Source organism: Cherax quadricarinatus, chromosome 5, assembly GCF_038502225.1.
Source record: "Cherax quadricarinatus isolate ZL_2023a chromosome 5, ASM3850222v1, whole genome shotgun sequence".
Taxonomy (NCBI): domain Eukaryota; kingdom Metazoa; phylum Arthropoda; class Malacostraca; order Decapoda; family Parastacidae; genus Cherax; species Cherax quadricarinatus.
In genome coordinates this window covers 53,641,599-53,657,624 of record NC_091296.1, presented here as the reverse complement: position 1 = coordinate 53,657,624, position 16,026 = coordinate 53,641,599, and the positions used below count along the sequence as shown (strand labels likewise).

Sequence of the window (16,026 nt, the reverse complement as noted above, 5' to 3'; positions counted from 1 at the left end):
AAGGCCTTCATGCAGTCCAAAAAAATGCAGTCGATCCACCCCTCTCTCTCTTGTCTTACTTCTGTCACCTTGTCATAAAACTCTAGTAGGTTTGTGACACAGGATTTTCCCTCCCTGAAACCATGCTGGTTGTCAATTATACACTTGTTTCTTTCCAGGAGCTCCACCACTCTCCTCCTGATACTTCTCCATGACGCATTATACACGTGATACAGGTCTGTAGTTTAGTGCCTCATGTCTGTCTCCCTTTTTAAAAATTGGGACTACATTTGCCATCTTTCATACCTCGGGGAGTTGCCCAGTTTCAAATGATGTGTTGAAGATCTTCGTTAATGGTACACACAATATCTCTGCTCCCTCTTTAAGGACCCACGGAGAGATGTTGTTTGGTCCCACCACCTTTGAGGTGTCAAGTTCGCATAGCAGCTTCTTCACCTCCTCCTTGGTTATATGTACCTCATCCAGCACTTGCTGGTGCACCCCCCTGCTCTGATTTCCTGGAGTCCTACTGGTTTCCACTGTAAATACTTCTTTAAATCTTGTGTTGAGCTCCTGACATACCTCCCGGTCGTTTCTTGTGAATTCCCCATCACCCTTCCTCAGTCTGATTACCTGGTCCTTGACTGTTGTTTTCCTCCTGATGTGGCTATACAACAGCTTCGGGTCAGTCTTGACTTTCGATGCTGTCATTTTCGTATTGCCGCTGAGTCTCCCTTCTTATCTGAGCATATTCGTTTCTGGCTCTTCGGCTAATCTCTTTATTTTCCTGAGTTCTCTGTCTCTTGTACCTTTTCCATTCTCTAGTACACCTAGTTTTTGCCTCCCTACACCTTTGTGTGTGTGTGTGTGTGTGTGTGTGTGTGTGTGTGTGTGTGTGTGTGTGTGTGTGTGTGTGTGTGTGTGTGTGTGTGTGTGTGTGTGTATGTGTGTGCACTCACCTAGTTGAGGTTGCAGGGGTCGAGTCCGAGCTCCTGTGTGTGTGTGTGTGTGTGTGTGTGTATACATAAAATATGAACTCTGGAGCCCACACCTGGTAACTTGAAATGAAACTACGTCAGTGTTTCTTACCATGCACTAATAGAGTACTTTATTCTGTTTTACAGAGTGCTACATTTTCCATTAAATAATAGGACGCATGTCAGTCATACAGGAGTCAGGTGTTGATAGTGTAGTGAGGATCATATATGGCAGTCATACAGGAGCCAGGTGTTGATAGTGTAGTGAGGATCATGTATGACAGTCATACAGGAGCCAGGTGTTGATAGTGTAGTGAGGATCATGTATGACAGTCATACAGGAGCCACTGCTGTTAGTGTGTACAGTAATAAGGGTTCATGGTACTTCGACTCGTTAACAATGTATAGGTGGACAGAAATCCATACATGCGTTGCCCATAAAACCGTTATGATTCAGGGAGTGTGGCTTATTGATCAGGATTAGTGATTAGTTAAATCAACGTGAATGTATGTTGTGCAAACACTCCTCTGTTATTCCATGAATATAAATTTCTGTATTTTCTCTAGTGCGTTTAATATTTTTCGTATTTAATGCTAGTTGATATCTGGTTAAGCAGATGACTAACTACACGTACATGAATCATACATTGTTACCTGCTCTCAGAATATAAATGTTATTTCTTGCTCGTAACAGACTCCCATGTTTAACTTTGGCTTGGACTTGATGAGTATCAACCTTCAACGTGGCCGCGACCACGGCATCGGCACCTACAACAGTTTCAGAGAGATCTGTGGTCTGCCGCGCGCCCGTACCTTCAACGACCTCACTGATCAGATGATTCCTGACGTAAGTGCTGCTTCAACGTTTTTATAACTGTATATTTCTTCTCATTGGCTCTTACGATATTTCTGTGCTTCAACTCCCAAGGTCTTGCACTAGTGTATTTCTGAACATCAGTTAATCTAATTTCTTTATTTTAACCCATTTTTTAATCATCGCTGCCGTTTTACTTTCATTAAAATTGTGTTATTTTAACTGTTGAGAGATATTCTATACATATTCCTAACATGGATATTTTTGCATGTTTACCGCTTTAGCCTAACTCATGTTACCAACCACGAAACAGAATGTTCAAAAACTGGCCAGAGTTTACAAGAGCGTTGATGATATTGACTTCTTCGTGGGTGGACTCTCCGAGAGGCCTCTCCCTGGCAGTCTCCTGGGCTGGACCTTCCTCTGTGTCGTGGGAGACCAGTTCGCCAGACTCAAGAAGGCAGATCGATACTTCTACGACCTCGCAGGACAACCAGGCTCCTTTAACGAAGGTAAAGGTAGACCGGAGTTTCCTATAAAGTATATAAACACAATGCTTTACTGTTGTCGCAGAAGTGAGCTGAATCAAAAATCCAAGATGTGAACTAATGGAGTTTAAATTTACTATATACTGATTCACCTCACTGATGCAAACTTGTGTTAAGCGCACTTTCGTTTTTATAGTAATTTTACATATTTTTCTAACTAGTAGTGACCAAATTACTCTTGTTTTACAGCTCAGCTGCAACAGATCCGTCGCTTCTCTTGGGCCAGGCTCATGTGTGACAACTCCAACATTAACGCCGTCCAACCACTCGCTTTCAGGCAGACCAACAACAGATTGTAAGTCAGGTGTAGTTAGCGTTGTTTAAGGGGCCACCCATCATGGTCATGTCCAGATTTAATTAAAAGGTATTGAATATGACAGGAAGATGTGCGCAATATTTTGATGGCTCATATTTTCATATATTTTGTAGCGAGGAGTATATAAATACATAAATTTTATAAGCATTCTATATTAATCCTTTTATTGTACATTATATATTGTGTATATTATATATCGTATATTCATGCATTACATATTGTATATTTGGACTTACTTGAATGTTTTCTTGCTTGCAGTAATCAACCAGTGCCGTGCAACAATCCCATTATCCCACGACCTGACTGGACACCTTGGCGCGGGGAGAGAGCTGCTGCCTAGTTCTGATGGGCCTTAGATCCTGGATTCTCTGATGGTTTCTTGCTACCACTTCATCTAATAGTTTTTTTTCCTCTCAAGTTTCTTTGGTCCCTTAATAGATCTTGGTTTCTCTGATAGTTCCTTGCTCCTAGCTCTCTTAATAGCTCCTAGTTCGTCTGATAGCTCTTGGTTCGTCTGATTGCTCCTGGTTCCTCTTATAGTTCCTTGTTCTTAACTCATCTGATTGTCCTTGCTCCACTCATTATTCCTCTCCTAGTTCCTCCACTGTGTCTTAGCTTCTTTCTCCACTGTTTATTATTATTGCTGTCCTAGTGGCTAACAAACTGTTTATCCATAACTCATTCTTTAAGCGTTGGTACTAAATGAGTTACAGAGATAACAAAAACGTTTTTGTCAGACCCTACTGGGTAAATAATTCTATAAATATGTATATTACAAAATTGCCAATATTTCAGTATTATATAATACCTTTAATTGATGAAACTACAGATACTGTCAAAAATCTCACAGATCTTTAATAATGAAGTGATTTGTCGTCTTTTCTAGTTTTTTTTTTTTTTGACCTGTTTCTTAGGTTTGTAGTTTTGGACTGTCTAAGAATGTACTATAGCTGTTCTTGCTTTTGTGTTCTACCTACTGTAGTTGATCTGATTGTCTAACACTAGATTAAATGAGGTAATTAGCTATGTGACTGTAACATGAACTAGGTACTACATACAACGACTTTCAGTATATAATAAATAGAAAATACTGTATCTCTGCTGACTATTTCTTAGTCAAAATTGTCTCAGCTGGAATCTTTTTTTTTTCAAATATACGCCCAACAAAACATTGTGATTTTTATCTGTGATTCCCTCACTGTCATTGACTGCGGGCGAGAGAAGACAGACAACACCTTAAATTATTAGGAATCCCTCGAAAGGTGATGTCTACTGTGGCTGCGGCATTTACTTTTTTCTTCCTTCACACTGCCAACGCAATACCTTAAGAACCTTGGCTCTACTCAGCTTCACTTTTTCTAGTTAAAGGCAGGCATAAATTGTTATTGGACATGTGGGTACTAATTTGCCAATTTCATATTCATAACTGTGGAGTATTTTTTCAGAAAGTCTCTTCTGAATGGCATCAAACTTCAAAGTTCGATGCACCGAATTTGAGAAAGATTCTTTACAGTTTTATGCTAATTTATTAATAATGTAGGGCGAAATGACAGTAGTTTGTTGGATTATGTATTGGTAGATAAAAAAACTGTTGAGTAGACCTCAGGATGTACATGTTTATAGAGGGGCCACAGATATATCAGATCACTTTTTAGTTGTAGCTACACTGAGAGTAAAAGGTAGATGGGATACAAGGAGAATAGAAGCATCAGGGAAGAGAGAGGTGAAGGTTTATAAACTAAAAGAGGAGGCAGTTAGGGTAAGATATAAACAGCTGTTGGAGGATAGATGGGCTAATGAGAGCATAGGCAATGGGGTCGAAGAGGTATGGGGTAGGTTTAAAATTGTAGTGTTAGAGTGTTCAGCAGAAGTTTGTGGTTACAGGAAAGTGGGTGCGGGAGGGAAGAGGAGCGATTGGTGGAATGATGATGTGAAGAGAGTAGTAAGGGAGAAAAAGTTAGCATATGAGAAGTTTTTACAAAGTAGAAGTGATGCAAGGAGGAAAGAGTATATGGAGAAAAAGAGAGAGGTTAAGAGAGTGGTGAAGCAATGTAAAAAGAGAGCAAATGAGAGAGTGGGTGAGATGTTATCAACAAATTTTGTTGAAAATAAGAAAAAGTTTGGAGTGAGATTAACAAGTTAAGGAAGCCTAGAGAACAAATGGATTTGTCAGTTAAAAATAGAAAAGGAGAGTTATTAAATGGAGATTTAGAGGTATTGGGAAGATGGAGGGAATATTTTGAGGAATTGTTAAATGATGATGAAGATAGGGAAGCTGTGATTTCGTGTATAGGGCAAGGAGGAATAACATCTTGTAGGAGTGAGGAAGAGCCAGTTGTGAGTGTGGGAGAAGTTTGTGAGGCAATAGGTAAAATGAAAGGGGGTAAGGCAGCCGGGATTGATGGGATAAAGAGAGAAATGTTAAAAGCAGGTGGGGATATAGTTTTGGAGTGGTTGGTGCAATTATTTAATAAATGTATGGAAGAGGGTAAGGTACCTAGGGATTGGCAGAGAGCATGCATAGTTCCTTTGTATAAAGGCAAAGGGGACAAAAGAGAGTGCAAAAATTATAGGGGGATAAGTCTGTTGAGTATACCTGGTAAAGTGTATGGTAGAGTTATTATTGAAAGAATTAAGAGTAAGACGGAGAATAGGATAGCAGATGAACAAGGTAGGGGGTATGTGGACGAGGTGTTTACTGTAAAACATATAAGTGAACAGTATTTAGATAAGGCTAAAGAGGTTTTTGTTGCATTTATGGATTTGGAAAAGGCGTATGACAGTTGCTCTTTGCTGATGACACTGTGCTCTTGGGAGATTCTGAAGAGAAGTTGCAGAGGTTGGTGGATGAATTTGGTAGGGTGTGCAAAAGAAGAAAATTAAAAGTGAATACAGGAAAGAGTAAGGTTATGAGGATAACAAAAAGATTAGGTGATGAAAGATTGGATATCAGATTGGAGGGAGAGAGTATGGAGGAGGTGAATGTATTCAGATATTTGGGAGTGGACGTGTCAGCAGATGGGTCTATGAAAGATGAGGTGAATCATAGAATTGATGAGGGGAAAAGGGTGAGCGGTACACTTAGGAGTCTGTGGAGACAAAGAACTTTGTCCTTGGAGGCAAAGAGGGGAATGTATGAGAGTATAGTTTTACCAATGCTCTTATATGGGTGTGAAGCATGGGTGATGAATGTTGCAGCGAGGAGAAGGCTGGAGGCAGTGGAGATGTCATGTCTGAGGGCAATGTGTGGTGTGAATATAATGCAGAGAATTCGTAGTTTGGAAGTTAGGAGGAGGTGCGGGATTACCAAAACTGTTGTCCAGAGGGCTGAGGAAAGGTTGTTGAGGTGGTTCGGACATGTAGAGAGAATGGAGCGAAACAGAATGACTTCAAGAGTGTATCAGTCTATACTGGAAGGAAGGCGGGGTAGGGGTCGGCCTAGGAATGGTTGGAGGGAGGGGGTAAAAGAGGTTTTGTGTGCGAGGGGCTTGGACTTCCAGCGGGCATGCGTGAGCGTGTTTGAAAGGAGTGAATGGAGACAAATGGTTTTTAATACTTGACGTGCTGTTGGAGTGTGAGCAAAGTAACATTTATGAAGGGGTTCAGGGAAACCGGCAGGCCGGACTTGAGTCCTGGAGATGGGAAGTACAGTGCCTGCACTCTGAAGGAGGGGTGTTAATGTTGCAGTTTAAAAACTGTTGTGTAAAGCACCCTTCTGGCAAGACAGTGATGGAGTGAATGATGGTGAAAGTTTTTCTTTTTCGGGCCACCCTGCCTTGGTGGGAATCGGCCAGTGTGTTAATAAAAAAAATTATTAATATTCCAACAGGAAATAAAAATAGGATTATTGGCTTCCATGCAATAACTGGAAAATTGCTCTTCTAATATACTTCAGAGTTTTAGTACGAATATATTTTGCTCAAAGGAAGGTTCACATTTATTACAAACACAGGTGCGCAGTTAAAGATGTTGTACCTGGCAGTACCTCAAGTCTTAAATAACAAAAAAAGGCACAATACCGTGACTGGAACGATACACAAATAACCCGCACGTAGAAGAGAGGAGCTTACGACGACGTTTCGGTCCGACTTGGACCATTTACAAAGTCACACTAACCAGAAGTGGAGCAGGACGGCTATATATAGGCAGGAAGAGGTAGTGGTGGTAGTAGTAGTAGTAGTAGTAGTAGTGGTAGTAGTGGTGGTAGTAGTAGTAGTAGTAGTAGAAGTAGTAGTAGTAGTAGTAGAAGTAGTAGTAGTGGTAGTGGTAGTAGTGGTAGTAGTAGTAGTAGTGGTAGTAGTAGTAGTAGTAGTAGTAGAAGTAGTAGTAGTGGTAGTAGTGGGGAACTAAGGAGGAGGAGCCAGTCAAATATAAAGAAAGGGGAGCACTGCAAGGGAGCTAGGTGCCCACAGAGGGAGAGCAAGTGCACAGAGGTGGGGGGAAGGGGAAGTGATGAAATATATATGGAAGGAACAGAAACACGAGACAGAAGAAAGAAAGACAACCCTGAGGAGAAAAAAGGAAAGAGGAAAGTGGAAGAGAAAAGAAGAAAAAGTAAAAAATGAGGAATCAGGTTAAGTCAAGTCTTAAGATAAGTATCAACCGCAGCAATTAAAGGCAAACACAAGAGGGTAGTTTTTTATGCATATATTTCCCTCACCAAGATATTTACAGTGTTTACAGAAATGTATAACCTGCAGAATAAAATAATAAGAGCCACTTACTACAGTCAGTTTTTCACCTCAAGAATAACCAGCGAGTGTAAGTGTATACGACCAGCTTTAGTGAACATCTGACACTCAGCCAGGTGGGAAGACATAACCTCAACTCGGCTGGGGACAAGCACTCACCCAGTTGGAAGATTTGAACTGGACAGTCCACCAGAGCAGTGGGGCTCTTACATACCCTGCTCCAGCCTAACTGCCAGTTGACTGGCCGAAAGAGCATGCCAGTGGGTGTGTAATGTACTCGGTGCATACCACACTCCCCACCCGATTGGGCTGTCATCTGGATGGGACAGTATGAGAGGAACCATAGTCCCATTAGTTTTCTTTATTTTGTGCCATTGGCGGCATGCTGCCCGCTTGAGGGACACAATTTTCCCAGCTGATATTGTGCTCTGAGGGTGGGAGTGTGGCATCTGCCGAATAAATACTTGACACACTCTACCCTTCCATCCCAGAGCACTGGGGGGAGAGGTGGCATGTGTCAAGTATGAAAAATTGCATAACTGAAGTGGGTAGCGTGCCAACAATGGCACAAATTAAAGGAAATTAGCTGATAGGACTGCTGCTTTCTCATACCGTCCCATCCAGCTGGCAATGCTCAACAGAAATTAAAATAAAATTTACTTATAAATATCTTTAAAGCCAAGTCCCGGCCACACGGCAGGGCAATAGGCAATAGGATTAACAAAGGTTCAAGGCACTTGTGAACAATGGCATATTCTCTCTCATCGGAAAATAACGTATTTTGGGTTGTACAGTAAGGAAGAAAAACAGCAAAATGCTATCTATTACCCTAATCCTAACCAGCAATACAATATAAACATATTCCCAAGCCCCATGTTGGTTTTTCCAGATGTGCTTGAGATCTTATATGGTTGAAGTCTTAAGGCCCAGCACAAAAGACGAGTATTTTTTATTTTGTATAGAGCTCAGATAAGTCAGCAGATTATGGATGCTGAATACCTCAACCACATGCAGATAGGATACCCAATACACGTCGAAGGGCTCCAGTACTAAGACCAGAGTTAGGGCCTCTTTCTTTATTGTGGAGTAGGTCCATTGGTACGGATGGAAAAATCCCTCCCTAAATGCTGGAAGTAAAGCTGTGTCAGCTCCATGATCACAAGCATCCACCTGTAAAAAAATGGGCTTGAATAATGTGGTGATAATAATGTGGTGATAATACAGAAAGTAAAGATTGCACACAGCAATCTTTACTTTCTGAAAAGCTTCTTGGCACTCTGCAGACCATTTGAATTTGGCTTTATTGCTGGGAAAGGAGGTTATGGATAGTTTTGGATGGCCAAAATATTAGCTTTTTAGATGCTACCATTCCCTTTCCGACTACGTGACCTATAAATGGTGCCTGAAAATTGGCCATAGGAGGACTTACTGAGATTCACTGTTAACTTATATTGACAAAACCTATTAAAAAAGATCGAGTCGAGAAATATACTCATCCTATATGTCAAAAATCATAACTAAATTGTGCAGGTAAGCCTCAGTAGCTACTAGTTCTTTAATAAGATGGGTCAGTTTTTGGAGTGTAGCTGGCATATTCCTTATGCCAAACAGCATCACTATATATTGATAATGGCCTCCTGGAATCACAAAGGTAGAAATTTTCTTGGCCCTGTCAGTTAAAGGAATTTTATAATAACCTCTGAAGAGTCTAATTTGAAAACAAATTTGGGTCTGATGCAATGCTTCTTGGTAAGTAAGACATGTGCAACAGTTAGGTGCCTTTATTCTGAAAAGTTTTGCCTATATGGTAGGCTTCTTCAGAAGAGGCATCACAAGCAGTAAAAACTTTCATATGATTACTTTTCTCTTTCTTACTATGCCTCTTTCCACCAAGCACTCTTCCTCCCTCTCTCAGCCACTTTCGTGTAACCACATACTTCTGCTAAACACTCTAATACTACATTCCTGCTCCAGGAGACACCAAACCACCACAGCAACTATGGCCATGTATCCTGGGATTCTCGCCTTACCTTCAGTGCCTGGAAGGCACTGGCAGGGGCAGGCTATCTACATCAGGAACACTATCCCTCATTCGATCAGTGAGACGTGGAGGTACAGGCCATATTGGTGGCCCGGTGGCCTGGTGGCTAAAGCCCTCATTCGATCTCCGCTGACCCCATCAACTGTGGAGAGGGCGTGGAGGTACAGGCCATCACCTTACACTTGCCAGATGGACCTTTCATGGTTTACAACATATACAGAAGCTATTGGTCCACCCTTGACATTTCAAAAGTGGCAGCACCCACCCACCTGAAGAGTCTTGTTGTGGGTGGGGATGTCAATGCCCACCACCCAATACTTAATTCTGTCTCCCCCACCAACGAAACTGGGAGGCACCTTGCATCTGTGCTGCAGGATGTATCTGAGATCGCCCTTCTCAACAATGGGGAGCCAACTCATCACTATGGTGGCCACCTTGACATCACACTCATCTCCAGACAGTTGCTCTCGAGTGCAAGATGGGAGGTCCACCCCTGTCTAACCAGTGATCACTTTGCAGTGGTCACCACACTGATGGTCCAGCGGCACCCACCTCTCACACATACCTCAAGATGGAATCTCAAGAAGTCAGACTGGCAGTGCTTCCAGGAGGTCATCGAGCACTGGTGGGCAGAGACTACTCTACCAGAAGATCCAGATGAGGCAGTTCAGAGCCTGCAGGCAGCCTTCACATGGGCAGCTGAGGCAGTCATACCTAGGATTACAGGCAGAGGGTCATACATGCATGACCGGTGGTTCTACAATGAGGAAATCAAGGAGTAGAACCACTGGATCAATGTCGTCCACAAGATGCACAGGTGCAATCCCATGGCTGAGTCCATGCGTTTGGTGTGGCATGCTCACCATGTCTCACACAGGGTCCGGCAAGCTAAATGGTTCAAGTGGTGAGCCTCCCTCAGCTACTCCATCTTTTCTGAGATCTGGACCAAGTTAAGAATGGCCACTGGGCAGTGTTGCAGTGTGGCTTGTGCAAACCCAGACCCTGCAATGGAGGCAGAGCATCTGGTGGAACTTTTCACCTCCAGAGCACCTATGGCTCAACTGCCTCAGGATCTCCAGGACCTCAAGGCCACCCTTCTTCCTAGAAGGATGGTGGTGATCCAAGTGGCATGCCGGGCAAAGGACATCACCGATGAAGACTTCACTGACCGGGAGCTCCAGGCAGCCTTCACATCTAATCAGGACACTGCACCAGGGAATGATGGTGTCACCTATGGCATGATCACTCGGTCTGGCCATTTTGGTCACGAAGCTGTCCTGAGGGTCATCAACCAGACTTGGAGAGCCAGCAGACTCCCTGCGGTACGGAAGGAGGCCGACATCATACCAATTCCTAAGCCCGGGGATCCTGGCAGCGTGAAATCCATTTCCCTCACCAGTTGCATCTCCAAGGTGTCTGAGAGGATGGTGTTGGAGCGACTGAGGTGGAAGCTTGGCCCTCCTCATACACACCTCTATGGATTCACCAGAAGAGTGGGCACATTCGAAAGCCTTACCACCTTACTGGCCAGTATTGGGTCGGATGCCCAAGCCCACACTGTTGCCTTCCTCGACCTCGATAAAGCTTTCGAGGTAGCCAGTGCACCTGCCATCCTTGCACTCTTGGCCCACAGGGAAGTTAAGGGCAGACTGCTTGCATGGCTTTGATCCTATCTCCAGGACAGGAGAGCCCGGGTATGTTTCCAGAGGCATACCTCTTCTCTCAAGACCCTGGAAAACGGCACTTAGCAGGGCAGGGTGTATAGTCCCGCCCTGTTCAATGTACTGATGCACCAGCTCGTTTGCCTGCCTTTCTCCACAGGTACTTTCCTGCTCTTGTCATATTCAGGAAGTGCCGGCTGTTGCATCGCGCCCAGGAGAGTCTCGATCTGCTGGCTTAAATTTGCCATCACCTGGGGCTCAAGATATCTGCAGCAAAACCCAAAACCATGATCCTTCACACCAGGGAACCCAATCAGAGGCTGCTGATCCTGGGCATCGATCTGGAATGAGTTCACAACTATAGGTACCTTGGTATCTACATCAACAGGTGCCTCACCTTCCAGAAACATGTATGCCATATCAAAGAGAGGGCTCTGCAGAGGGTCAGGGCAATGAGTGCCATGTCCAACCCTAGGGTCGGGGCCAGCCTCGAGGTCGTGATGTTGTTCTACATACAGGCCATAAACTCGCTCATCAACTATGGAGCACTTGCTCTGGTTTACGCCAGGCCCAGAAACATCAAGTCTCTCTGTGTGGTCCAGAACACAGTTATACGGGCAATGCTGGGGGCGCCTAGGTGGGCTAATGCAGTGACTGAACTTCGAGGCGCAGCTGCAACCCCTTGAGAACAGGATCCAACTTGTAGCTGCCAAGAGGATAGCAAAGTATCTCCGACTCCCAGGAGCTGACAAATTGATGAGGGATATAAGGGTCTGCAAGGGACATAACATTGCACCCCGGCCATCGATTGATGTGGTCAGTTGCAGATGCCACAATGAAGCTCCTGCCCATGCCATTGCTCGAGGCAGGGGGCTGTGACAGGCCAGCAGCGAACTACACAGTGTCAATCCCTTGGGCACAAGAGCTGTTGGTGGTGCACTGGTCAGCCCTACCGGGCAGCAAGAGGCAATGATGGCCAAAGCAACGCCTTGCTTTGGCTATCATTGCGAGTGTGGAAAGCCCTGGGTGTGTGCCGTATTACACCGATGGCTCCAGAGACCCATTAGCAGGCCGCACAGCTGCTGGGATGTTCCACAGCATTCTGACAGCGGGTTGGCGCCTCCAGGACCATTGCACAGTCCACCAGGCTGAACTCTATGCCATCCAACAAGCTCTGCAGCATGTAACTGCAGACCATCAGCATCCCCCCGGTCCTTTATGTTGATTCAAAGTCAGCGATCCAGGCACTTGTGCAGAGAGAGCCAAGGGACAACATACAGCTAATCACATCCTTTTGTGGCGACCTGCAGATGCTCATGGCCCAGGGACGCAGATCCACCATCAATTGGATCCTGAACCATGTGGGTATCCCTGACAATGATACAGCAGATGAGGCTGCTAGGACCGCAATGCTAGAGGCACAGCCACGTGCTGCAATCTCCATCAGCCACAGCCAGATTATGCTATGGGCGTCCAGTGTGGCCAGGTGTCCACTCCCTAACCCTGGAGATTCACGGAGCAGCCGCTGGTACGATAGGGCGACTCACAGGTCACCCCTCCACCTATTCGGACACAGACCAGGGAGCTGCGGGTGAACATCCACCGCCTACGCTTAGGGTATCCCACCACTGCACGGATCGTTAAACAGGCATGAGAGGAGCTCTGTGCCCACTGTGACTGGATGGTTCCAAAATCCCTGGCGCACTACCTGCTAGACTGCCTAGCTACGATGCCCCTTTGCCTCGACACTTCCCAATGACCCCATCAGAGACTTGGAGACCCTACTCCCAGTCATTGCACGGCAACCTCTCCCCCCTCCCGGTGAAGTCGCTATGAAGGCCTGCTGAGGGCCTCTGTTGCACCACACACCAACCACAATTAGAGCAGACTAACTTTTTGGGACATCAGTTGTCCACAGAACCGGAGAGGTGCCCCTCTTCCCACCGAAGGACTGCCATGCAAGTAAAAAAAAGAGAAGATAAACCACACTTCCCTACGCGGGGAGCCGATGCCGAGTCACCAAATTGGAAGAGACCAGGGCCGGGATCCATACTGGCAAATCACCTAGAATAGAACAGAATAGAATAGACTAACACTCAGGTACCCATTTTAGCACAGAAGGTGTCTTAAGGAAACACGTCCACCCCCCCCCCCAGACCTCAGTGTGTGAGCCGAGTGCGCTAGCGATCAAGTTACTGCCTCCTCCTTTAATTTACACTCACTGCAGCTACAACTGAAAAATTATCTGATATATATGTGGCCCCTCTATAAACATGTAAATCCTGAAGTGTACCCATAAGTCTTTTATTTACCGGTTTATAGTCTAACAAACTACTGTCATTACAATGGTATAAGTAGCCTCATTACGTCCTATATCGTATCTTGTATGCTTATTTATCCTTTTTTTTTTTTTTCTTAAAATATGTATTACCTATTACCAAACCCCTTTTTTTAAGAACATAAAAAAGGAGGAACACTGCAGCAGGCCTGTTGGCCCATACCGTACAAAGTTCAATCAAGGGCTCCCATTATCATATACACCTGGCGCCCCAAACTTACCTGACACACCTCTACAGCCGCTTCACCCACTAGACCATTCATGTCCCCCACCACAACTACTCTCTCACTTAGTTCAAATCTTAGAATTTAGAATATATGTTTATTTTAAGAATATGAGTTTTAGTTTTTTTACAGATGTTAATATGGAGGTCGAGGGCATTTATTTCTAATCAAGCCCTAATTTTTATTAGGGCTTGAGTTTGTTATGCTAATTATGTTAGGTATAATGAAGGTAAATATGGCTCGAGTAGAACTGATTTGTTTTTTTATATTTTCTTATATTATTATTATTTTGGCTGCTTGTGAGGGAACTTTAGGATTATCTTTGTTTCTGTTGTGCGTTCTCATGGATATTGTTATTTTAGGCGGTTAAGTTAGGTAAGATTCGTCAGGAAACAGGATAAGTGTTTCTTGACGCGGGGTCTTAGTCATATGATGACCTGCCACTGGAGCTTTTAGTTATCTGACGGAGGCCTTCCACTGGCTTACCTATCCACCGACTTAAAATTTTCAATAATCAGTTCGTAGTTGATTATTTTAGGAAGTATGGTACGTTGACATGTTTAAAGTTTTTTATGCTGAATTTGTTACTGACGGCTTTTGTTAGGAAGTGAAACATGGCTAAGGTGAGATTGTTTTGTGTTTCCTGATACTGTCAAGCATAAAACAGGATTTTTATTTCTTTTAGGATATGTTTTAGTTATATTAAGGGTATAGATTGTAAGGGGGATAAATAAAAAATTTTTATCCTGGATTTTTGTTGGCTAATTTGATTTTGTTAATTTTATTATTAACATTTATTGCTAATATTTATTAAAGAACTTTGGATATTAATTTCCATATGATGAAATGTGTATTTTTTCTGATTTCCATCTTATCTTCAACGTTAATATTTCACTATATTACCTGCTTTTTCCACACTCTGCACCATTCCAATCGCGTGTATTTAGGCGCAGAGGATATACAATACCAGGATACCTTGGGTGGGTCGCACACACAACAAATTTCATCCAGTTAATTTAACTTGACAGTGTCACGTCACACGGCATTAACACAACTCATGCAATTTCTACACCACAACGGCCAGGGAAGTTCCCTCGTTATTATTTTACCCTTTAACCTGTGACTGAGCCTTCAGAGAGTGTTTTGTGTTAGATGAGGATATCAGTGGTATATTAGGAAGTACACTGCTGTACCTGTGCTCTGCCTGGTTATTAGTATACGTGTAGTTTTAGTATTTATTGGTTGATCTAAAGAATACTTAATTATTCCCTAGATATTTTATTCATTGTTTAGGTTTATTATAGGCTTTACGGGATTAATTTATTAGACATTCTTGTGTTATGATGCTGAACGAGTATCATGATTATTTCGAGTGTCAATCATGTTATATCGAGTGACACGTTACATGTGGTCCGTCGATTTTACAGTCGATTTGTGTTCTCAGTCGAGATATTTCTATGGAATTATCTATGTGAGGAACCTTGATTCCTCGGTAGCTTTATTAAAGTTCCTCGCAACAGGAATACTAGCCTAGACAGAAGCATCTTAGAGGATGCAAATGAGTGCAGGTTATTTACAGTGAAGTGTCTCTCAGATAATTTAAGGGTTAGGTCTTAAGCATAATAATAACCCAGTAAACCGAATAACTACTGTACCTATCCCTTCTTGGGGGATAATTGATGACTCCTGCAGTCTTTCTCAATCCCAGAGAACGTGAGTGGCAGGAACCATCAGATAAGCTAACCTTCGGGATTCCCTAACTCTCCATAATACCTCACTCACGAAAAATAATATACTCAACTCCTCCTCCTCCTCCATCACTACCCCTCCACCTCCTCTTCCTCTCCCCTCCCATCTCTTCACTTCCTCGTACTTTCCCTTCCGTCTCCTCCTCGTTCTCTTCCTCCTATTCCTTCTTTTTCTTCTTCCTAATCTTCTTCCTCTGCCTCCTCCTTATCATCATCATCCAGTTGACTCCCCTTCTAGCCAGCACAAACAACCACTGAAGAATGATTCTTAGTCATTTTTGTTTTTGAAGTAATATCCTGCTAGGACTCGACCAACACAAAGACTGGTAACCTAGACATATTTAATGTTATCAAGCTATCTTCATGTTGTTATAAAGCTATCTTCATGTTGTTATAAAGCTATCTTCATGTTGTTATCAAGCTATCTTCATGTTGTTATAAAGCTATCTTCATGTTGTTATAAAGCTATCTTCATGTTATAAAGCTATCTTCATGTTGTTATGAAGCTATCTTCATGTTGTTATAAAGCTATCTTCATGTTGTTATGAAGCTATCTTCATGTTGTTATAAAGCTATCTTCATGTTGTTATGAAGCTATCTTCATGTTGTTATAAAGTTATCTTCATGTTGTTATAAAGCTATCTTCATGTTGTTATAAAGCTATCTTCATGTTGTTATGAAGCTATCTT

The 16,026-nt window shown here is 43.2% G+C and overlaps 1 protein-coding gene across 1 annotated transcript in view; it reads left to right on the top strand.

Moving 5' to 3' along the window:
* LOC128684757 (chorion peroxidase) overlaps nucleotides 1–3,803 on the top strand; it is a 61,429-nt gene extending 57,626 nt beyond the window's left edge. Inside the window, exons 14-17 of the mRNA XM_070102102.1 lie at nucleotides 1,651–1,803; nucleotides 2,084–2,282; nucleotides 2,508–2,613; nucleotides 2,893–3,803. Of these exons, the coding sequence (XP_069958203.1) occupies nucleotides 1,651–1,803; nucleotides 2,084–2,282; nucleotides 2,508–2,613; nucleotides 2,893–2,974 (540 nt within the window). The 3' untranslated portion in view covers nucleotides 2,975–3,803. The remainder of the gene's footprint in view (nucleotides 1–1,650; nucleotides 1,804–2,083; nucleotides 2,283–2,507; nucleotides 2,614–2,892) is intronic.
* Nucleotides 3,804–16,026: the final 12,223 nt, after the last annotated feature.